This window comes from Coenobita brevimanus, chromosome 82 (assembly GCF_032717465.1).
Source record: "Coenobita brevimanus isolate Jiangsu-jjx chromosome 82, ASM3271746v2, whole genome shotgun sequence".
NCBI classification, from domain to species: domain Eukaryota; kingdom Metazoa; phylum Arthropoda; class Malacostraca; order Decapoda; family Coenobitidae; genus Coenobita; species Coenobita brevimanus.
The window spans coordinates 14,676,727-14,697,620 of NC_137035.1; the positions used below are offsets into that span (position 1 = coordinate 14,676,727).

Below are 20,894 nucleotides of genomic sequence, written 5' to 3' on the forward strand. Positions count from 1 at the left end.
CACTCCGTTGCCTCCCCAAGACAGGCCCTCATGCTCCGAGCCACAGCCCAGCACATCAGCCACGGTGGAGTCACCGCTCGACGTGAGTTTGCGCCTATCTTCAGAGTTGTCTGAAGGGTACACCATCACCACAACCCAGTGACGCACCCCTAGGTCACCTGCATGTGCTACTCTCATACTCTGACAGTGATTAGACGCCAAGAACTTCTCCACTAGACCACATGGGAATTCATAGTGTTTTGCAGTAAAAAAAAAACAGTGCATAGTGTTAAGGAATTTGAGTTCTGAGTGAAAAGACAAAGATTTAATGGACTGTAAATGTAACGTAAATTAACTTGAGTGTGTTTTGTTTAGAAAATGGTTTCAAGAGTGGAAAGACTTAAAGTGCAGAGTGCAACACTTATTTCATTAGGGTACAATGGAGCCCAAGTAAGACAAGAGTGCGCAGTGTTAAGAGAATGGAATTCTGAGTGCAAATGACTAGTTCTGTGCAAGACTTCATGAACAGTGTACTGCAAGTGCTTCAGGTAATCCTTCTTACTGTCAGAGTCTGAGAGGAGGCAGTTATTCATCGAGATGGCCAAGGACTTGCTGTAAGTACCCAGAATGTTTCATATTGTATTGTACTGTATTTTCCATACTGTACTTACCTCTAACACCTCATTTCACTCTTTTATGTCCCTTATTGGTGTGAATAGGGTATTAGGTGCTATGCATGTGCAGTAGGGAGGCATTTCTCTGAGTTAGGGTCCATAAGTACCAGTCCAGGAGCCAGGGACTTGTTGTAAGTACCCAGAATGTTTAATATTGTATAAACTCACCTCTAAACCGTAATTTTATGGTTGTTTTGCATTTATTTAAGTCTTTTATGTCCCTTATTGGTGTGATTTGGGTCTTAAATAGGTACTATGCATGTCCAGAGGGAGTTGTATAGGTGTTTTTCTGAGTTAGGGTCCATAAGTACAAGTCCAGGAGGGGTGCCCACTATACAGACAGGACCACTTTCCGGACATGCCTTTGGCTCTATTACGTCGGATAGTGGAGGGATTACTGCATATATATATATATATATATATATATATATATATATATATATATATACACACAGTACAATCCCTGCTATCCGGTATCCAGACAAACGGAATACTCAGCTTGGGGATGGCTGGAGTTGTGTCATGCTGAGAGGAGTCCGCATCATCGTCACTGTCCTCGTCGGAATCTTCAAGCTGGGTACTGACACCTGCAACTGAAGATGCGATCTCAATATCAGACTAGGTCTGATACCCAGGATTGCCCTCATCGTCATCCAATCACTCATGCACTTCGTCCACATCAACATCGCTCTGCGTACGTAGACGTACATTGAAGTCATCCACGTCGAAACCTAGGAAATCGTGCTCCACATCCATTCCGAGAAGCAGACGAGACCAACCATTTTCTAGAGTCTTGACAGAGATTTCCTTCCATGCACTGGCCCAGTTGTAGATTGCAGACTTGATGTTGTAGCGGCAAAGGTTTTCCAAAGTCTGCTGGCCTTGCGTGTCCCGTCCCTCCCTGCACTCGTCCTCGAAAACAACCATCACCTCGTCCAGGAACTTCCGTCGGTATAGGCGCTTCGTTGCCACAATCACTCCTTGGTCCATTGATTGGATGAGAGCAGTAGTATTAGGTGACAGAAACATGCACCTAATACAGCCATTCTCAGCCACCAAGTCCTTGTCGCACGGGTGGGCAGATGCATTGTCGAGGAGAAGGAGGGCCTTTACCTGGTCACGTGGGATTCCCAGTTTCTCCGTCTGGTAATGTATGACCTCCTTGATGAAATGGCGGTGGAACCAATCTTTGAAGATGTGGGCTGTGAACCATGCCTTCAAGGAATGGTACCAAACGACAGGAAGGACATCCATCACCCCACGAAGACACCAAGGCTGCTTTGCACGGCCAACAATAACGGGCTTGAGCCGGTGCATGCCGTTAGAATTAGCACAACACAAAGCAGATATCCTTTGCTTGGAGAGCTTGCGGCCAGGTACACGCTTCTCCGTCTCCTCGGCTAGAGTGTTCGTAGGCAAAGAGCGATAGAATAAATCAGTTTCGTCAGCGTTGTAGACTTGACCGAGAGTGAGGCCCTCCCTGTCGATCAAGCCCTTCACCTTGTGCTGAAATTCCTCTACTCCATTTTCGTTAGTGTCCAAAGCTTCGCCATGAGACTTACAGTTGGTAAGGCCATGTCGTAACTTGAACGCGAAGAGCCAACCCTCGGATGCCTTGAAGTCTAGGGCGTCGTGAAGCCTTGCGAACTTCTCAGCAGCAGCTTTCAGCTCCGTCCCATGCACCATCACACCAGCAGCACGTTGCTGTCGATACAAAATCAACGTGGAGCAGTTGACTTCAGCATACTTGGAAGTAAACATCATCTTCCTCTCCACATTGCGTTTGCTTTTCAACGAGTAGACAGCCGTGTACTGCATGAGTTTGTCTCGGGATTTCTTAATATCAAACAAAGTAGATCGGGCCAGGTTGAACTCACGAAGGATGCGTGACGAAGACCATCCCGCATCCACTTTCTCCAATATCTCCTTCTTCTTCTCCAGGGTCAAAACCACTCTCTTCCTCTTCTAAGGCGGCGGGGCCATCATCACACACACGAAGGAGAGACACGAGAGCAGAAGGAGAGACACGAGAGCAGAAGGAGAGCCTGCAGCAGGTAAGGCACCACCACAAAAGCGAGCATGTGGGCAGCTACGACGACGATCGTGCACTCACGACAAGAGACGGGCAGTAAGTGGGGAGGATGCAGGGGCGCTCTAGTGGATGTCGGAGGAATGACGCACCAAAACAAAGCTGTCCCACGCTGTGCGCGCGAAGTTCAAATTACGGGTGGGAAAAAGTCGGATTTTTTTCTAATTTTTTTTAATTTTCGGACCATTTTGGGAATATTGGATCCCGAGATGATAATGTCCGGTAAGTGGGGATGTCCGGAAAGTGGGCGTCTGGATAGTACGGGGAATACTGTATACATATATATATATATATATATATATATATATATATATATATATATATATATATAAATATATATATATATATATAAATATATATATATATATATATATATATATATATATATATATATATATATATATATATATATATATATATATATATATATATATATATATATATATATATATATACAGTAGAACCTCGGTCCTCGAACACAATCCGTTCTGGAAGGCTGTTCCAGGACCAAATTGGTCGAGGACCGAACTAATTTTCCCCATAAGAAACAATGTAAATCATGCCAACAGCCATACCACGTTGAGTACACCGCTTCCCGTCTGATCAGCGAAGTTAAGCAACGTTGGATCTGGTTATTACTTGGACGGGTGACCGCCTGGGAACACCAGATGCTGTTGGCATAACGTTCTCCCTACGTGTCAAGTGGGGTTGGTGGAGGATTGGTGCCCCTCCCTGTAAAACAATTAACTCTAAGCCCTTGGCCACCCCATTTGGAATACATGGCGTCTGGCAATGGATGGATGGATGGATGGATTTTAATCCGTTCCAAGACCCCAGATGCTTACCTATTTAAGTTTCAGCACTGGTACCAGGGCTTTCCTTTATGAGGTGACTGTATATTTCTCTTACCTTTTCACAAATTATATCCTCACTAGCACTGTCTCCTGCTAACTGTTTCTCATTGATGAAGATAAGCAATAATTTTTCCACTTCTTCAATTATTTTCCACACTACTTTCCTCTTTTCACTGCCAGTAGCAGTACTGGATGAACTTGCTTTCTTTGGAGCCATTATTAGGGGCTAATACTGCACTGAATCAAGAAAAATGTGAAGCACAGCAGGACGACCACGTTGACGAACAACAAAGGTGGACGCGTGACTGTCGGTCGGCTTGTCGCTCGGGTCCTCTGTCGGCCAGCTTCCCTTCGTTCAGCTACGTTCGGGTTGGTTGAGGTCCGATATTTTGGTCGACCTCTGGAGCAAAAATGTCTTGAATTTTTTGGTCGAGATCCAATTTGTTCGACATGTGAGACGTTCAAGGTCCGAGGTTCCACTGTATATATATATATATATATATATATATATATATATATATATATATATATATATATATACATATATATATACAAGTATATATATATATATATATATATATATATATTTATTCATTCATTCATTGCCAGACGCCATGTATCCCAAACGGGGTGGCCAACGGCTTAGAGTTAATTGTTTTACAGGGAGGGGCACTAATCCTCCACCAACCCCACTTGACACGTAGGGATGCCAACAGCATCTGGTGTTCCCAGGTGGTCACCCATCCAAGTACTAACCAGACCCAATGTTGCTTATATATATATATATATATTCAACTGAATAAATTAAACCGTCCCCGAGACGGTCTATCAGCTCAGGACTGTCCAAGGCGTGCGCGGCTAATCTGAAAACATCACGTACGTTTAAAGTCTCGTTAAATCGAGAAACCCTTGTTAGTTAAACATATCTCCTTAAATATTTGCTCGTGTTAAAACAAAAACGCGCTGTTTAAACTCGCGTTAGTTGTGAGGTTATTGTATTTTGGCTGGTTACTTTACCAACTGCATGAGATTAAACAATTCTGCAAACAGCTCACACTCTAGACCAGCATCGTCAGTCCTGGCAGAATTTGATAACCATTCAACATTATGTATGTTAAAATCACCCAAAATGTTAATTTTGGTGCTAAGGGCAAGGTTAAGGTTACTCAACTGTGTGGATATAGAGTAAAATACACTGGGTTCTGAAGAAGCATTGGGGGAGAAATAGACTACACAGATATATTTGGTAATATTTAGATAATTTAGTTTATCTCCCTGAGTAATCAAAATTAGTTGAAGTTTAAAACAGTGTCAACTGCATATCCAGATTTGATACGTTCCATTTGATGCAATTCCATGTAGTTTATTGAATATTTTACTGAAAATACAAATTCGTAAGTGCGAAAATTTGTAAGTCAACCGTTCATAAGTGGGGGAGGACCTGTACTATGTCCCACTGATGGGTATTAAAAAAGTTTTGATATTATTAAAAAATACTGAGATAGTCAGTAATCCTTGCATCCTTGCTACATAACACTTTAATCTACACTTTAAGACCAAAACCAACTTGATAGCTTGCTTGGTTGACAAGATATTGCATTTTGAAAGTCGCAAAACTTTTACCGTGATTTTCTCCATTTTTTATTTATGGTGCTTGGGAGCTTCTGCAACTCAGTGCCTCATATTATTCCTTTCAACACTATTTACGTTATCCAGTAAAAATCTCTGAGACTGAGATTTTACCCTGCATACCTCTTTTCTAGCCCTATGCTTGGTAGCCAAATATTCCTCCTTGTTACCACCCCTTTACCATTCCTGGAAAAGCCTTCTTTTCTCCTTAACTGTAACTTCTACACCCTCATCCCACCACCACGTGGAGCCTACTATGGTACCAATGTTAACTGGGTGAAGAGACATAAATGTGGCATCCATCCAGGAACTAAACCTCCACACTCTGCCCCATACCTTACCACACCATGCCTTGCTGTAGTGAGGTGCTGTCTGCTGCAAGAGAAAATTAGTTCACTGCATGGGACAGCCATGAAGGGGTTACTGACTGCCAGTGGTTGATGGGTCTGCTCTGCCAGAGAGACAAGGTTGCTCTACTACTACTATTACTACTACTAAAGTAGTACAATACTACTCCCTCTTCAACTTCCCACCTCCTGACAGTCCACCACTAGCAATGAAAAACACCTACATACTGTACTCATATCACACACAGGCCAATACATCTCAATTGGAACACTGTAAAACAAGTCCACTCCCCCCGCCTGACATTCATCCAGCAGAGGTATTCTTAAATACAGCTGAGGAAATACATCTGGTTAGACTTACAGTAAATCTGGATATCACCCAGCCTTCCTCAGCTTAGATTCCGGTTGGATGTTGCCGCAGATGACTCCCTCGCTTAAAGAATAGGCCCACACAAAACAAAACACATAATGGAGCACTGCACAGCACATGTAACAATGACACAGACACAACATCAGTAGTGTATGAAACCTACGACACAACCTCATAGGGGCAGTTGCTTACTTGTGGTTGACTAGACTGCTGAGACCAGTGTTATGCAACAAGAACAACCTCAAGTTAGGAGGGATGGTTCATAAACAGGGGGGAGGAGAGGGGGGGGGAGATACTTCTAACCATCAGTTCAAAGAAGTCTCTTACACTGAATAAAACTGACTGTTGGTAGCAAATATAATCTACAAATGACATATTATGACTTCACCACAAGGATGCAATTTTTGTTATATATATTACTGTTTTCACCAGACAATATCAATTAGGTTTCTGGGAGACTGTTCAAACCATTGTCTACAAACTTCTACAGGAACTCACCAATAAGGACTTTTGAAACATCCATGAGGACCTGGCTGTAGGCTGGGATGTGAATATGTTTGACAATGAAATCCAGCAGAGGCATCAGCTTGGAAGAATTACGTCCTGCCACTGCTGATCTGATGCCACGTCGTCTGAAAACACAAGACTGAATCATCATCATCATCAACCAGTCCTTTACTGTGCCATCAGAATACTCATGCCAGACATTCAATGGTTACACAAAACAGAATGGGTGTTTCATCAACAAGCTCAACTACCACATTCTTCACTATAAAGAGACAAGAATCTCAAATACACCCTCTCTTTAACCTGCCCCATCCCGGAGACGTGAATTCACGTCCTCACATGATGTGCACTCATATCCCGGAGACGTAAATTAACGCGGCAACATTGCAAGGTCCCTAATTTGCACAATTTTCCATTTTTCGCGAGTGATTTTTGGCACGTATACACGGGACACCTTCCTCTACAAGATGCCAGGCAGGGACAATGCCTTACCCAGCATGACCTCCTCCTCCCCCCCCTGCATGCCCTTTTTTCAGCAATTCACCTGTTATCAGTGACCTGGCCAGTAAAGCCATGTCATGCCAAGGTACGAAATTCAGGGCCAGAGTGATTCCCCAATCGATGACAATGTGGAGGACAAACATTAGAGGAAGAAACAGTCAGAAATGATGATCAGCTAATGTGGCAAAAAAAGGTCAGGAATGGTTTTGAGTTAGTGAGTGAAACAATGCTTATAATGCCTATATTAGTCTGAAAACCAATATACTCTCGTACTACATATAAATTCGTACCAAATAAATAAATAAATACCGTTTATGAGTGGTGTGGAATAGTTATCCTCCCATAGAACTTGTTTTCTTTGCAGCCAGCCTGATAGAAAACCCTGTAAGGTAAGGAGGTACTCCTACCTGGATCGAGTATTTTAAACCTCAGGTGAGCGATTTCTCTATGAATTTTTGATGTTTCTCACCAAAAGCGGATGTCTGAGCCAAAAAAAAAAAAAAGGTCCAAAAATGTCGGAACTGGGAAGTACCACTGCCCAGAAAACATCGGGATGGGGGAGGTTAAGCTACCATTCCTCTTACAAAGACATCCTAAAATCCTCGGAATTACTCTAGATACAGGATGTAGATGAATTTCCTCAACACACACAATATAAGTACAGTCATCTCAAATCTGATGCCTTGAAAACACAGGCACTACCTTCAAACAGTAAAAGGAATCACCAAAAACAGAAAACATACAGGTCATTTATATAATAAAAGTATGTGAGCTAAAACTGTGTACCTACCATCTCACTGCCATCATCATCACCATCTCTGATTCCTTGCTCTCAGCTGCAAAGCCCCTGACAGATAATGGAAATGACAGTACTGTTTCCAGACTACTAATTCTCACATACCTCGCTAACTTTCTTAAGGATTTCTCTCCCTCTTCCCTCTTTCACCACCATACTGCTCTATTCAACACTTTTTTTCCATAATACATATTGTCTGCTTCCTCCAGCATTATCCACTATCTTAATTTCAAAGACATTCTATGAATCATTTGCTCCTTACTGTCCCATCAGCAGTATATGAGCCTGAAACTAGGGTATTCAGTCAAGACAGACTTGGCTCTCTGTTATCTTATTTTTATTTTTTTTCTTGGAGGGAACAATTTTGTGAGTTTCTGGCCTTTGGGTCCTGCTTTTTTGCATTCTATAGCTATCTATCTATACAGTGCCCTCGCACAGTGAATGAGTTTATGAGTGGCAGACGAACTCATTAGGGGTGAATTGGTTCACTGTGAACAACATACCTTGTGGAAAAAATAGCATATGGGCAGCACTGCTCCCTCAAGGTCCACTTTTTGAGTCACAGAGATGTACTAAAGGGCACATTTCAAACACCTACAGTTCAGATATATAAAATATAAAACACATGGTTATTTATCTTAAATGAAGTAGATGGCAGCCCTGACTGGCTTGAAGACAGGTGGTTCCGAGGCAGGGAGATACACTTAGTTTATTCTCACCACATCCCTCGTTCCCGTCACCAGTCTGGGAGTTGCTTGAGCTCACGCTGATCATCCTCAGTGGAGTTCCCCCTCGTGGCTTCCACATTTTGTGGCCTGGCACCTACCGCCTTGCCTGTTGGATGGCCAAAATCATCCAGCCTACCTCAGTGAAGATTTACCTCTTTCGCAGGCAGTTCAACCTCACTGAGACAGCTTGCCACATTCTTGTGGTCTGTCATATTTGCCATCATGACTTACATCCCATACTGGTTCACAGCATCAGCTGCCATCTCTGCTTCTCAGAACAACCTCAAGTTTCTTCAAGACATCTGAACTATGGTAACTTGGACTTCTTATCCACTGCTGCAAAGGCCTTCAGTCCTCATCTCTGGTACCTCTCTAAGGAGCTGGTTGGCCTGGCATTCTTCAACGAATCCCTCGACTTCGAAACAAAGAGAGACATGGTCACAGCTCCGGAGAACAAGGAGGGTGCTGAGCTGTTTGTGGCTGTCACTCGAGTTAAGAACCTCCCTGATTTTGTAACCAGCACCACTCGCTGCCTTCCGTTTTTCCTTGGCTCCTCCAATCGGTTCCTTGATGTTGACCCATCCACGTGGGTTGAACAAGATGACTACAAGAAAACCAGGCAATGCCTCAAGTCACTGAAAGTCAAGAACAATTTCCTGAGCGAAGATTTGTGCTCCCTGTCATTACCAAAGATGAGGAGCAGCGCAATTTTTGTTCCAGGTCACAGAGGCTCATTGTCAGTGATTCTCAGTCACTCAAAAGGCATCTGTGAACTCTTAAACTAGGCAACAACGAGTGGGGGATTGGTTTCCATGACATTCCCCCAACGAGGGGCAAATACTTACACTGTAAGGGGGACCTAGGTGCGCCGGCAGGGTACTCAACCCAGATGGCACACAGTGTGAACTTCTGGGTCTCTGGGGCACCAGTAAATAATACAGGATAAGACTGAAATTTTGCAAGGAGGGTTTTTGTACCAGGAGGAACAAAAGTACAGGGTGGCCCATAAGAAATCTACAACTTCAAAATCATGGACCACCCTAATATATATATATATATATAATCTATCTATCTATCTATCTATTGCCAGATGCCTCAATCCCATTTGGGGTGGCCACAAACAAATCACCTCCAAGTCGCCCTGTCCCCCGCCATTTCACTGCCCTGCTCCAACTCACACCCCCCTCTCTCATATACCTCTCCACCCCATCCCTCCATCTCATCTTCGGCCTCCCCCTCCCTCTTCCCCCCTCCACCTCACTCACATACACTCTCTTCGTCAGTCTTTCACCCTCCATCCTCTCCACATGGCCAAACCACCTCAGTGTGTTCCTCATAACGCTTCCTATCACATCCACATCAACACCACAACGCTCCTTTATATCCTCATTCGTCAGCCTGTCTCTCCATGTGACTCCACAGGCTCCTCTTAAAAACTCATTTCCACTGCTCTCACTCTTGACTTGTGTCCTTCCAACAACGTCCAAGCTTCACTTCCATACGTTAGAGTTGGTATCACAATACTGTCATGTAGAAACTTTTTCACTTCCATGCTCACTTCCCTGTTTCTTATCACTGCTTTCAAAGAACCAGCAACCTTTCTTCCCTGCTGTACCCTTTGAAGCACTTCACCCTCCAAACCTCCATCCTTACTCATCACACTACCCAAGTACTTACACATACTCACATTTTCCAATTCCTCACCATCCAACCTCGCTGTACATTCACTGACTTCACCACTCTCAAAGACCATCACTTTACTCTTCCCTACATTCGTCTTTAGATTCCGTTTCTTACACACTCTCCCAAACTCATCCACCAAGCCTTGCAGCTCCCCTTCGTCTTCACTCACCAACATAGTATCATCTGCAAACAACAGTACAGGGAATTTCCAAACACTATCCTCTCTCACCAGGGCCACTCCAACATCCACTACCCTACCTTGTACCTCTTTTATTACCCCATCCATGTATATATATATATATATATATTATTTCGTGGGGTGGAAGACGCACTTTTTTGTCTAAAAATCACCTTCAAATATCTCCATGCGTCCTGGAGGTGAGACTAAGACCTTGGCTCCATTTACAAGAATCACTTATACAGAGGATCATTTTACTGTTTGGCAGTCAAGTATTTTTTAGAGTATAAACACCTTTGATTTATTGTAATAAGTTACATTCACTTGTGTATGTGCTCAGATTTTACGATTAGAAACACCCAGGCTCAGGAAAAAATGTAGGGTATGTTTACAACTGGCTATGTGATGGTCTGGGGGTTTAGCAGTTTAGCAATTTAGTATGTAACATACACCCTACATTTGTAGGCTAACATGATCACTGGTGAACTCCCTGCTAACCTTCTGAAATGCAGTCATGATCACTTCACTTGCCATCCACTCAGTAACTAGTAAGGGAATCATAGTGGAAATGATGACTAGCATGACATTTGAGTCATCGTAACAGACGTCTGTCTCATGTGGAAATTTAATAACCCTTGTTTAGCTGGCTTCTCTTACTGATATTTTGTTTCAAACGAGACAGGAATATAACAGAAGGAAACAGTTTTATATTACCATTACCGAAAAATGGGAAAAACAACTGAAACATTAAACAGTACTGTGTGATATTGCGGCATTTTAGCAGTTTAGCAATTTAGCAGTTTAGCACCTAGTGTTCCCCCAACTCTCAGAACATGATCACTTCTGAACCCCTTGCTAACCTTCAGAATGGCAATAATGATCACTTCACTTGCTATCCAATCACTAACTAGCAAGGGAATCATATGGGAGATGTTGGCTAGCATGATTTTTGTTGAGTCATTGTAACAGACATCTGTCTCATATGGAAATTCAAAAACCCTTGTTAGGCTGGCATCTCTTACTGATATTTTGTTTCATTCGATACAAGAGCATCATGGAAGGAAGCAGTCTTATATTACTGTTAATGGGAAAAACAGTTGCTATCTATCTATCTATATACCTAGGCTGCTTCCCCCAAGGAAAGGGAGGTAGCAGAGACAGGACGACACACTCTCCATTTACTCATTCATTTAAACACATTCATTCACATCTTAGCCCCAAAGGGGAGAACGGACAGATCCTCACCGCACCACACCGCACAAGGGTCAACTGCTCAATGCAATCAGTGACATCCGCAGCAGGGCCCGACAGCAGAACTGGTTTACCCCTGCCACATCATAACATACCCATCCCCTTACCCGCACCTGACCTGACTAGCTGATCAGACCAAATGCGGGAGAATATCCCCTCAGGGCTGCGTCATCACTTATTTATTCACAATTTCTCTCCATTTATTTCTGTCACGCACAGCCACTCTTCCTTGCTCAACAGACATCCCTCTCGCATCCAGCGCTCTCTTCACACTATCCATCCATCCTATTCGTGGTCTTCCTCTCAGCCTTACACCTCTCACATCAGATCTAGTTATCTTTTTCACCAATCGCTCATTATCCATTCTCTCCATATGCCCAAACCATCGCAACACCCTCTGCTCAACTCTACCAGCCATCTCCTGAACAACTCCAGTTCTCCTTCGCACCCGATCCATACGCGTCACTCCACACATACTCCTCAGACACCTCATCTCCATTACATTCAAACTTTTCCTCTCTGCTACACCCATATTCCATGTTTCAGCCCCATATAATGCAGTCGGTACCACAACACCCTCATACAGCCTTCTCTTTACATCCATTCTAAGTGAACGACATTTAAACACTTTTTTCATTCCTCCCAGCACAGTTGCAACATTAAATAATACTTCCCGAAATTACAGCATTATTAGAGGTTTAACAATTAGCAGTTTAGCGCCTAGCAATATGGAAATTCGATCACCCCATGTTAGGATGGCTTCTGGTACTTTTAGGGTACATAAAATGGTGTAAACGTTCCTTGTAATTGATTTTTGAAAACTTGGTTGTGTTGTCTGTGATTCTAAAATTCAGTACATGCAGGCATTTGAAGACATCCTGGCATATGTTTTGGAGATATCCTTCACTTAATGGCCTATGTATTTTAAATGAATGAAAGAACGGGTTTTATTGAGTTTTTTTTTAAGTTCATTTCACAAAAAATAATCCTTATCTTTATATACTGATACATATGTAGTGTACTTTAACAGAGATGAACATCACGTCTCAAATTATTGTACGAAAGGAATCGAACACTTTGGACTTCATATTTCATAAAGAAACTGGTAGTGTTAAGATGGAGTCGTGGTATGGAGTAAAATTTTATAAGGAAGGGATTGTTTGTTCGTTTTCTTGTCTTGTACCCTTCTTTTACATAAAAATAAAGACACCAAACATATATATACTGTAATGAAGAGAAAGACTAATGTGTTAAGATAGTGTCATGGAAAGCAGTAACATTATGTAAGGAAGGGGTTGTTTGTTTTCATGTCTTGTTCCCTTCTTTTGCATAAAAATAATGAAACCAAAGACAGATATACAGTACTGAATACAGGTTCTGAAAGGTGAGTGTGTATTTTAGTGAAAAATACTCATATCAAGCAACCTTTCTGTAGTCTTGGTCAAGACATAATTCTTTTCTCAGAACTTCCCTTCCAGAATTAGGGTGCGTCTTTCACACTGCAGCGTCTAGCATGCTACGAAATACGGTATATACAGTCGACCCTCTGTCCTCGCGGTTTCCCTGTTTGCGGTTTGTCACCAGGGAAACCAAATCACCTCTTTTGAAGTCCAGAGAAAAATGGAAACACATTCAAATCGCGCGCTACACGCTGCATACTGTCCGCAGCACCACCTGCGCCACCCCCGCATTGTTTTGAATCTCTCGTGGCAGGCTCTCTCATTCTCAGGTTCCGAGATAATTTGCTGTCAGACAATTCGCCGTCAAAACATGGACGATTCCCCGTCAGGACAATTCGCACCCTGGACGATTCCCCGTCATTCTATAAATATACTTATTTTTGAATAATTAATACTTTAATAACTAATTTTCAGGGGGATCTATCAAAGTCTATGTCCATTCAATAGTGTAGGCTTTGGACATCATTTATAAGTTGCACTTTTAGCCAATAATTAACGTGTTTCTACTTCGCTGTAGTCGACTTTGAATTATATTCTAGCGTCACCCGTAGCTGTCTTCATTAATTTTCATTGGTACTACAACATCCTGGGTATATTTTAAAATGACTCTGGAGAGGTACAAGTATATATTCATCTCAAATGACAATATTCAACGTGTTATTCTGATCGGCCATAGTGGACGCAAACCGTGGGGAAAGATATGGCTGAGCCTCAACAGATGTCACTACATTTATTATAAAAACAATAAACCACTACCACTTTTAAAACTCGTATATTTAAAAGACTATCATAGTATGTAAATAAATGACGGGGAATCGTCCTGACGGCGAATTGTCTTGTTATTGTTGTGCCTGCGAATTGACTTCACCACCACTTTTAAAACTCGTATATTTAAAAGACTATTATAGTATGTAAATAAATGATGGGTAATTGTCCTGACGGCGAATTGTCTTGTTATTGTTGTGACTGCGAATTGACTTGACGGCGAATTGTCCCGAAACCCATTCTCACTGTGACCACGCTTGTGTGTGCTTCTACTCGCTGAACTCTCTGTGACACCATCATTTTATCTACCATGGACCCTAAGAGAGCAGATAAGACATCTCCTGAAGGCACCCCAAAGTGCCAGAAGAAGGTAATGACCCTGCTGGAGAAGGTAGAATTGCTGGACAAGTTACGAGAGGGAAAATCCTCGTAACGGTGGTGGAGGGTGAGAGCGTAGCTGTGACGAGCGGTGTGAGCGGCATCCACCTACGCAATTAAACTATTTTTTTCATACTTTAATTATAAATAAAGTGTTTATTGACATGTACACAGGGGTTTTCTTTCATTAAAGAAGGAAATCGGGGGCTAGGGGTGTTTTTAGGGGGGCACCAATTTTACATGGATTTTTTTATCTTCACGGGAGTCTCAGGCCCCTAACCCCCGTGAAGACAGAGGGTCGACTGTATATATATATATATACTGTATATATATATATATATATATATATATATATATATACAGCAATCCCTCTACTATCCATTGTAACAGAGCCAAAGGCAAGTCAGGAAAGTGGCCCCATCCGAAAAGTGGGCCTCTGACTGCTGGACTGGTACTTATGACCCTAAACCAGCCTAACTTTGAAAACCACCTACAAAACTCCCTACCTGACTGCATAGCACTTATTTAAACCTATTAAAGACCCTATTCACACCAATTATGAACATAAAGCATGAAATAAATGAAAAGAAACCAGAGAATGAGGAATTAGAAGTATGGAAAATACTTAGGCCTAGCAGTGTACAAGGTACTGTACTTACAACACGTCTGTGGCCGTCTCCTCGAATTCTCTAAGGCTCTGGTAGTTGTAAAATTGCTCTTGATGCACGTACAGTAATCCAGTGTTGTGCTACACTTAATTCTTTGCACTGTGAGTTATAATTGTTTAACACTGCACATTCTTCTTAACTGAACCAGTTTCAACAGCCACTTTGCGCTCCACACTCACTCCACACTTAATCCTTTGCACTCTAACTTCTGATTTCTTAACACTGCACAACACTGTAAATTCCCATGTGGTCTAGTGGCGAGGTATTACAGTTTATTCACTGTTTATTCATAAAAAATGAGCACGTGCAGTATCCATTATGATGGACGTCTTCCCTGAACAGAGGTTAGACAGTAACTGGGGACAGGGTTGCCAGATCTGAACTTGGGCATATTACCAAACTTCTCAATTTTCATTATCAAATTTAACTTTTCATTACCAAATTCTTAAAAGAAGCTTTTTTATTCTTCACCAATTATATGTACAATGGAAATAATCACTCTCCTTGTAATCAGCAACATGTTTATTTTTGCACTATGTATGCTAGCAGATTAATCAAAGAAAGCAGACAGTCCACCATCTCCATTCTCTATATTTTTATACATGTGAAAAATCTGTATGGTAATGGATCATGCTGATTCACTAAAAAACGAACTTTTCAGTACAAAATTGGCCCACATTTGGTAATGAAAAATACCATATGGCAACCGTGACTGGGGAGGGGGGAAGGGGGAGGAAGGAAGGGGTGAAGGCGCCATGGTGTAAACAGCTGTTTGGTGCAGCACGGTGCCACACGGCAATTTCAAATTACAGGTGGGAAAAAATTAGGATTTTGGGTGGATTTTGTTCTTTTTTTGGCCATTTTTGGGTTCCGAAGGCCCAGGTCCACAATGTCCGGTAAGTGGGGAGTCCGGAAAGTGGACGTCCGGAAAGCACACGGATTACTGTATATATATATATATATATATATATATATATATATATATATACTGTATATATGTACACTCAACCCCCTGCTAGCGCGCCTAATTGGTCACAGGAAACGCGTGTGATAGCTGAATGCGTGATAGCTGAAGTGAACAATCAATGGGAAAATTTCTAATTGGTTTTTCGGTGGCCCATTTTTCTAACTTTTAACCACTTTATGCCTACGATTTCCTGCCAATCTCTCCTCTAACATGAAATAAAGCATTATTATATTAATAATAACAGTATAATGAATAAATAAACAACATAAAAGGCCATCAAACTTTTATAAGGATTACGGCTTGGGTGGTTTGATGGGTTCCGAGGCTTGGGAGTGGCTTAGTTGCCGCCAGATCTCTTTGGCTGTCTCCATTTCTTTAGTGTCCACAGCTAAAGGGGGTATCACATGGTACCTTATATCAGGAATGGCTGAGGAACATTTAAGTGGAACAAAACTTGCACGCTATCACACACGTTCCTCACACTGTCGTCAGAGCCTCGTCTCAGTTGTAAACAAGTGATTACTTTATCGACATCACAGTTTTTTCGGCATAAGAAATATTAACTCTTTATAAGGGTTTCAAAACGATTGACATTTATTCTAAAATACAATATTAATAAGTACAGTATTCAGCGTTAGGCTAAATTTAAATGCTGTAGTACGATATATTCTTTCAAGCCGAATGGGTTTTGGTCATTATTTTGCCCGTCGTGTCCTCGGCAGGAATCAGTTCAGATGCACTCCAAATGCCCGTGCTATAATCGGGAATTTTACCACGTTACCGTTCCGATTAACTATTGAATCCTCTGCAAACCTCGTATGAAGTGCCGTGTGAATAAGCTTCGCTTAGCCTGTCTTCAAACTCGACGTGTGATAGCGGTCTTGGGGTGCGTGATAGCATGTATGGTTGTGCATTTGATGTGTGCGTGATACCAGATAAGCATGATAGCAGGGGGTTGAGTGTATATACATATATATATATATATATATATATATATATATATACACAGTACATTCATCTATGGCGAGGACTTCTATGGCACGGTTTTCTATGACATGGCAAGGTGCCAGACCCCCCTAAAACGAACCACATGCATAAACTACCCATGGTGTGGGTGCGGGAAGATTTGAAACGTGTGGGCAAATTCCCCTGGCGGCACGCACCCCTGTTTGTAAACAAAGAAGATGGCGACCACTTCAGCTCCATACTACAAGTGTTCCAATTGTGAACTTTTTTCTCTCTTATGAGGAGGTTAAACGTCACCAAATTCCTTGTGTTAAGTAAGGAAACATTAAAGATTCATTGGGTATTGTGACCAGTTTAGAGGTTTGTTCGTAAAATCGCTATTAACGGGTTAATGATGAAGCACCTATCTCTGAGCTAAGACGAAGTATAATGCCTCCCATCATCATCAGGCTAAGTCTGATAAAGCCAGAGGCAGTCCCCCTCTTGGAAGAAACGAATAAACAAACACAGGAGATACCATAACATCGGTTCCTCCTCTCTCTCTCTCTCTCTCCTCCATTCCCTCCCTTCCTCTCTTGTCTCTCTCCAGTGAGAGAGAGAGAGAGAGAGAGAGAGAAAGAATGAATACAGGAATGACAAGTGGCGTCCCCTGTACATAAACAAATGAGGGAGATAGGCATAACCTTGGTCCCTCCTCACTCACTCACTCTCCTATATTCACTCCCTCCCTCCCTCCCTCCCTCTCTCTCCGAGAGAGAGAGAGAGAGAGAGAGATGAAAGTGAATGTAAAAGTGAAGGTTAGTGAAGGTGTGAAGGTGAATGTGACAGTAGTGTGAAGGTGAAAGTGAAAGTGAAATTAAAAATGAAAGTGAAGTCAAAAGTGAAAGTGAAGGTGGAGGGTGAAAGTGAATGTGAAAGTAAAGTCAAGAGTAAATATGAAAGTGAAGGTGGAAGGTGAAAGTGAAGGTGAAAGTAAGTAAATGTGAAAGTGAAGGTGAAAGTGAAGCCAAAAGACAAAAGTGAAGGTGGAAGATGAATGTGATTTTGAAGGTGAAAGTGAAGGTGAATGTAAAAGTGAATGTGAAAGTGAGGGTGAAAGTGAAGGCAAAAAAGGTGAAGGTGGTGAAAGTAAAGTAAAAAATGAAAGTGAAGGTGGAAGGTGAAAGTGTAGGCAAAGGTGAAAGTGAAGGTGAAAATGAATGTAGACATGAAGATGAAGGTGAAAGTGAAGGTGAAAATAGAGGTCAAAGTGAAAATGAAGGTAAAAGTGGAGGTGAAAATGAATGTAAAAGTGAGGATGAAGGTGCAAGTGAAGATGAAAGTGAAGGTGAAAGTAAGAGTCAAGGTGAAAATGAAGGTGAAAGTGAAGGTGAAAGCAAAAGTGAAGGTGAAGGTGAAGGTGAAGGTGAAAGTGAAGGTGAAAAAGTAGGTGAAGGTGAAGGTGTGAGTGAAGATGAAGGGGAATGTGAAAGTAAAAGATGGGTTGGTGAAAGTGAAGGTGAGTGAAAGTAATTGTAAGAAATGTGAAAGTGAGAAAGTAAAGTTGCAAGTGAAGGTGAAATGGAAGTTCAAAATGAGTGAAAAATGAGTGAAAGTGAGTGTGAAGGTGAAGGTGAATGGGAAAGTGAGCATGGAAGTGACTATGAAAGTGAATATGAATGTCAAAATGAACTGAAAACGAAGGTAAAAATGAATGGGAAGGTGAAGATGAAGGTGATGAAGAAGACAAAAATATATGAAATAAAATGGAAGTGTCCAGTGCAGGGAGAAAGACAGATAGAAAGAATAAATGCATAAATGACAAGTGCGCCTTTTTGCATAACAAGGGAGGAGGAAGTCCAGGGAGGGAGTCCAGATGTCGCTTTTATCAGACTTTTGCTTTTTCGGACTGGCTTGGGCCCCTATTAGTCCAATGTTATACAAGGAGAGGCTGGAAAAGCTAGATCTGCCTTCCTTAGAAGAAAGGAGAAAGAGGGGCGACATGATTGCAGTGTTCAGGGCCATGACAGGAGTAGATAAAATAGACAGAGATCTGTTTGTATGGAATGGGAGAGTAACAAGAGGACACGGAATGAAACTGAAAAAGCTAAGTTGCCTGAAAGATATCAAGAAATATAGTTTTCCATGTAAAAGTAAAGACCCGTGGAACAGCCTGGACAAAGAGATTGTCCAGTCTAAAAACTTAAACAAGTTCAAGGAAAAATTTGACATTGATAAACAGAGATGGGACCACATGAGCTTAGCTCAGTTCCTGTATATCACAACTAGGTAAATATAAATAGGTATATATATATATATATATACAGTACCCTCGCGTCCAACACGCGTTTGTCCAGCATGATTCACGTCCAGCACGGAGAGCAAAAAATTAGTACGATTTAATACAATTTAATTACATACTGTAACATGGGTGCATTAGCATAACATGCACGGAGCTCCGAGAAGTGGGCGAAATCCGCAGAGTTCGCCTCAAGCACGATCACCCCTGGTCCAACACGGTCATACTGGACGTTCCTGTGATGCTGACAGCCAATCAAAACTTCTGATCAAGTTGCCTCCCCCGCCCGCTATCGTGACGTGATCGTGATGTCGCCCAATCAAAATTGCTTCTGCTCTCACGTGATGTTTTGTTTAAATTTCTCCTGCCACAGTGCCACTCAGTCCCATAATTCGCATTGGAAGGTGCTTTTTTCTCGTTGCATTTTCTGCCCTTGCTACTGCATTTTATCCAGCTCATGATGCCTAGGAAGCCTTCTGAGAACCCCAAGAAGCGGCGGCACCTCCCTCAGGCCACCAAGCTAGAAATCATCGAGAGAAAGAAGAAAAGGGAGAGGAAAGTGGACATTGCCAAGGCCTACGACTTGAATGAAGCCAGTGTGAGGACCATAATAAAAAACCATGACAAGATCCTGGCAGCAGTGAAGGCTTACAGAGTGCTAGGACAGGCAGAAGCAGGACCTTCCGTGGATGTGGATGAGGATAGTGATTCTGAGTGTGATTTCGAAGGATTTATGAGGGAGGTTGAGGAGGAGCAGCAGCCATTACCCGCTACTGATGCCAGCAGCCATCCTCTGGGGACCCAGTAGGGCTACATACAGCCTCGGATATCACCTTCCATTCTCAGCAAGCCCACCAACACTATCCTAAAAGGTTAGTTATCATTCATAGTACAGCACCATTTACTATAATTACAGTAGTACCAATACATGTAAAGGTACAGTGCTCGTCAGAAGTATGGAGCGCCCTGCGTCCCTCCTGAGAAACAAACCTTTCAACTTTGAAAAAACATATAAATTATGCATTTTATTTACCTTTAGTGCTTCGTAGGGTAGCCTTTACGTTTCTTCACGGACCTGAGACGTCTTGGAAGTGAAAGGGCGAGGCTCCTGAGGTGCTGGAGCGGTATTTTGTCCCAGGAGTCACAAATGGCGGCTTCCAGCTTAGGCAGAGAGCTCACGTCCTTCCCTTGGAGACTCTTCTTTACGAGGTACCAGAGGTTTTCAATCTGGGCTATTTCCTGGCCAGTCTGTCATGAATGATACCTCGCAGTCACGAAGCCAATTGGTGACCGATTTGGCCTTGTGAGCAGGTGCACCGTCCTGCTGAAACACTCGTGCACCTGTTAGCTTGAAGGAGTCTGGTAAATGATCACACAGAAGCTCCAGGTAAACATCCTGATTCACTCTGAGGTTCTTGGGAAGTACAACAAGCTTCCCCAAACCCTTCCCTGAGAAACAACCCCATACCATGAGTGAGTCAGGATGTTTAACTGTGCTTTCTACATACCGTGGGTCAAGTGGGTCACTACCTTTGCGTGCTCCTCTGTTACAGGTAACACTAAACATTGCCTCATCAGACCACAACACTGACAACCATTGCTCCTCACCCCAGTTTAGATATTTATTAGCAAAGGCAAGCCTACGAATTCTCTGGCTGCTAGAGAGAAGAGGCTTTTTCACAGGCCTGTGACTTGTGTAACCAAGCTCATGCACCCTACGAGACACTGTTCTCACTGACACCTCACCAAACACTTCTGGGTTGCTCTCCTTAATTTTCCTTGCACTCACACGAGGATTAAACTCCACTGCACGTTTTAAAACATTA

At 42.4% G+C, this 20,894-nt stretch overlaps 1 protein-coding gene and 1 non-coding gene across 2 annotated transcripts in view; one reads left to right on the forward strand and one right to left on the reverse strand.

Moving 5' to 3' along the window:
- LOC145409682 (U3 small nucleolar RNA-associated protein 15 homolog) overlaps nt 1-20,894 on the reverse strand; it is a 403,188-nt gene that overhangs the window by 90,026 nt on the left and 292,268 nt on the right. Inside the window, exon 9 of the mRNA XM_080280034.1 lies at nt 6,441-6,574. Coding sequence (XP_080136160.1) covers nt 6,441-6,574 — 134 coding nt within the window. The remainder of the gene's footprint in view (nt 1-6,440; nt 6,575-20,894) is intronic.
- On the forward strand, nt 3,304-3,422 carry LOC145409713 (5S ribosomal RNA). Its single transcript, XR_013899160.1, has one exon. It is a non-coding gene; the product is annotated as a 5S ribosomal RNA (ribosomal RNA).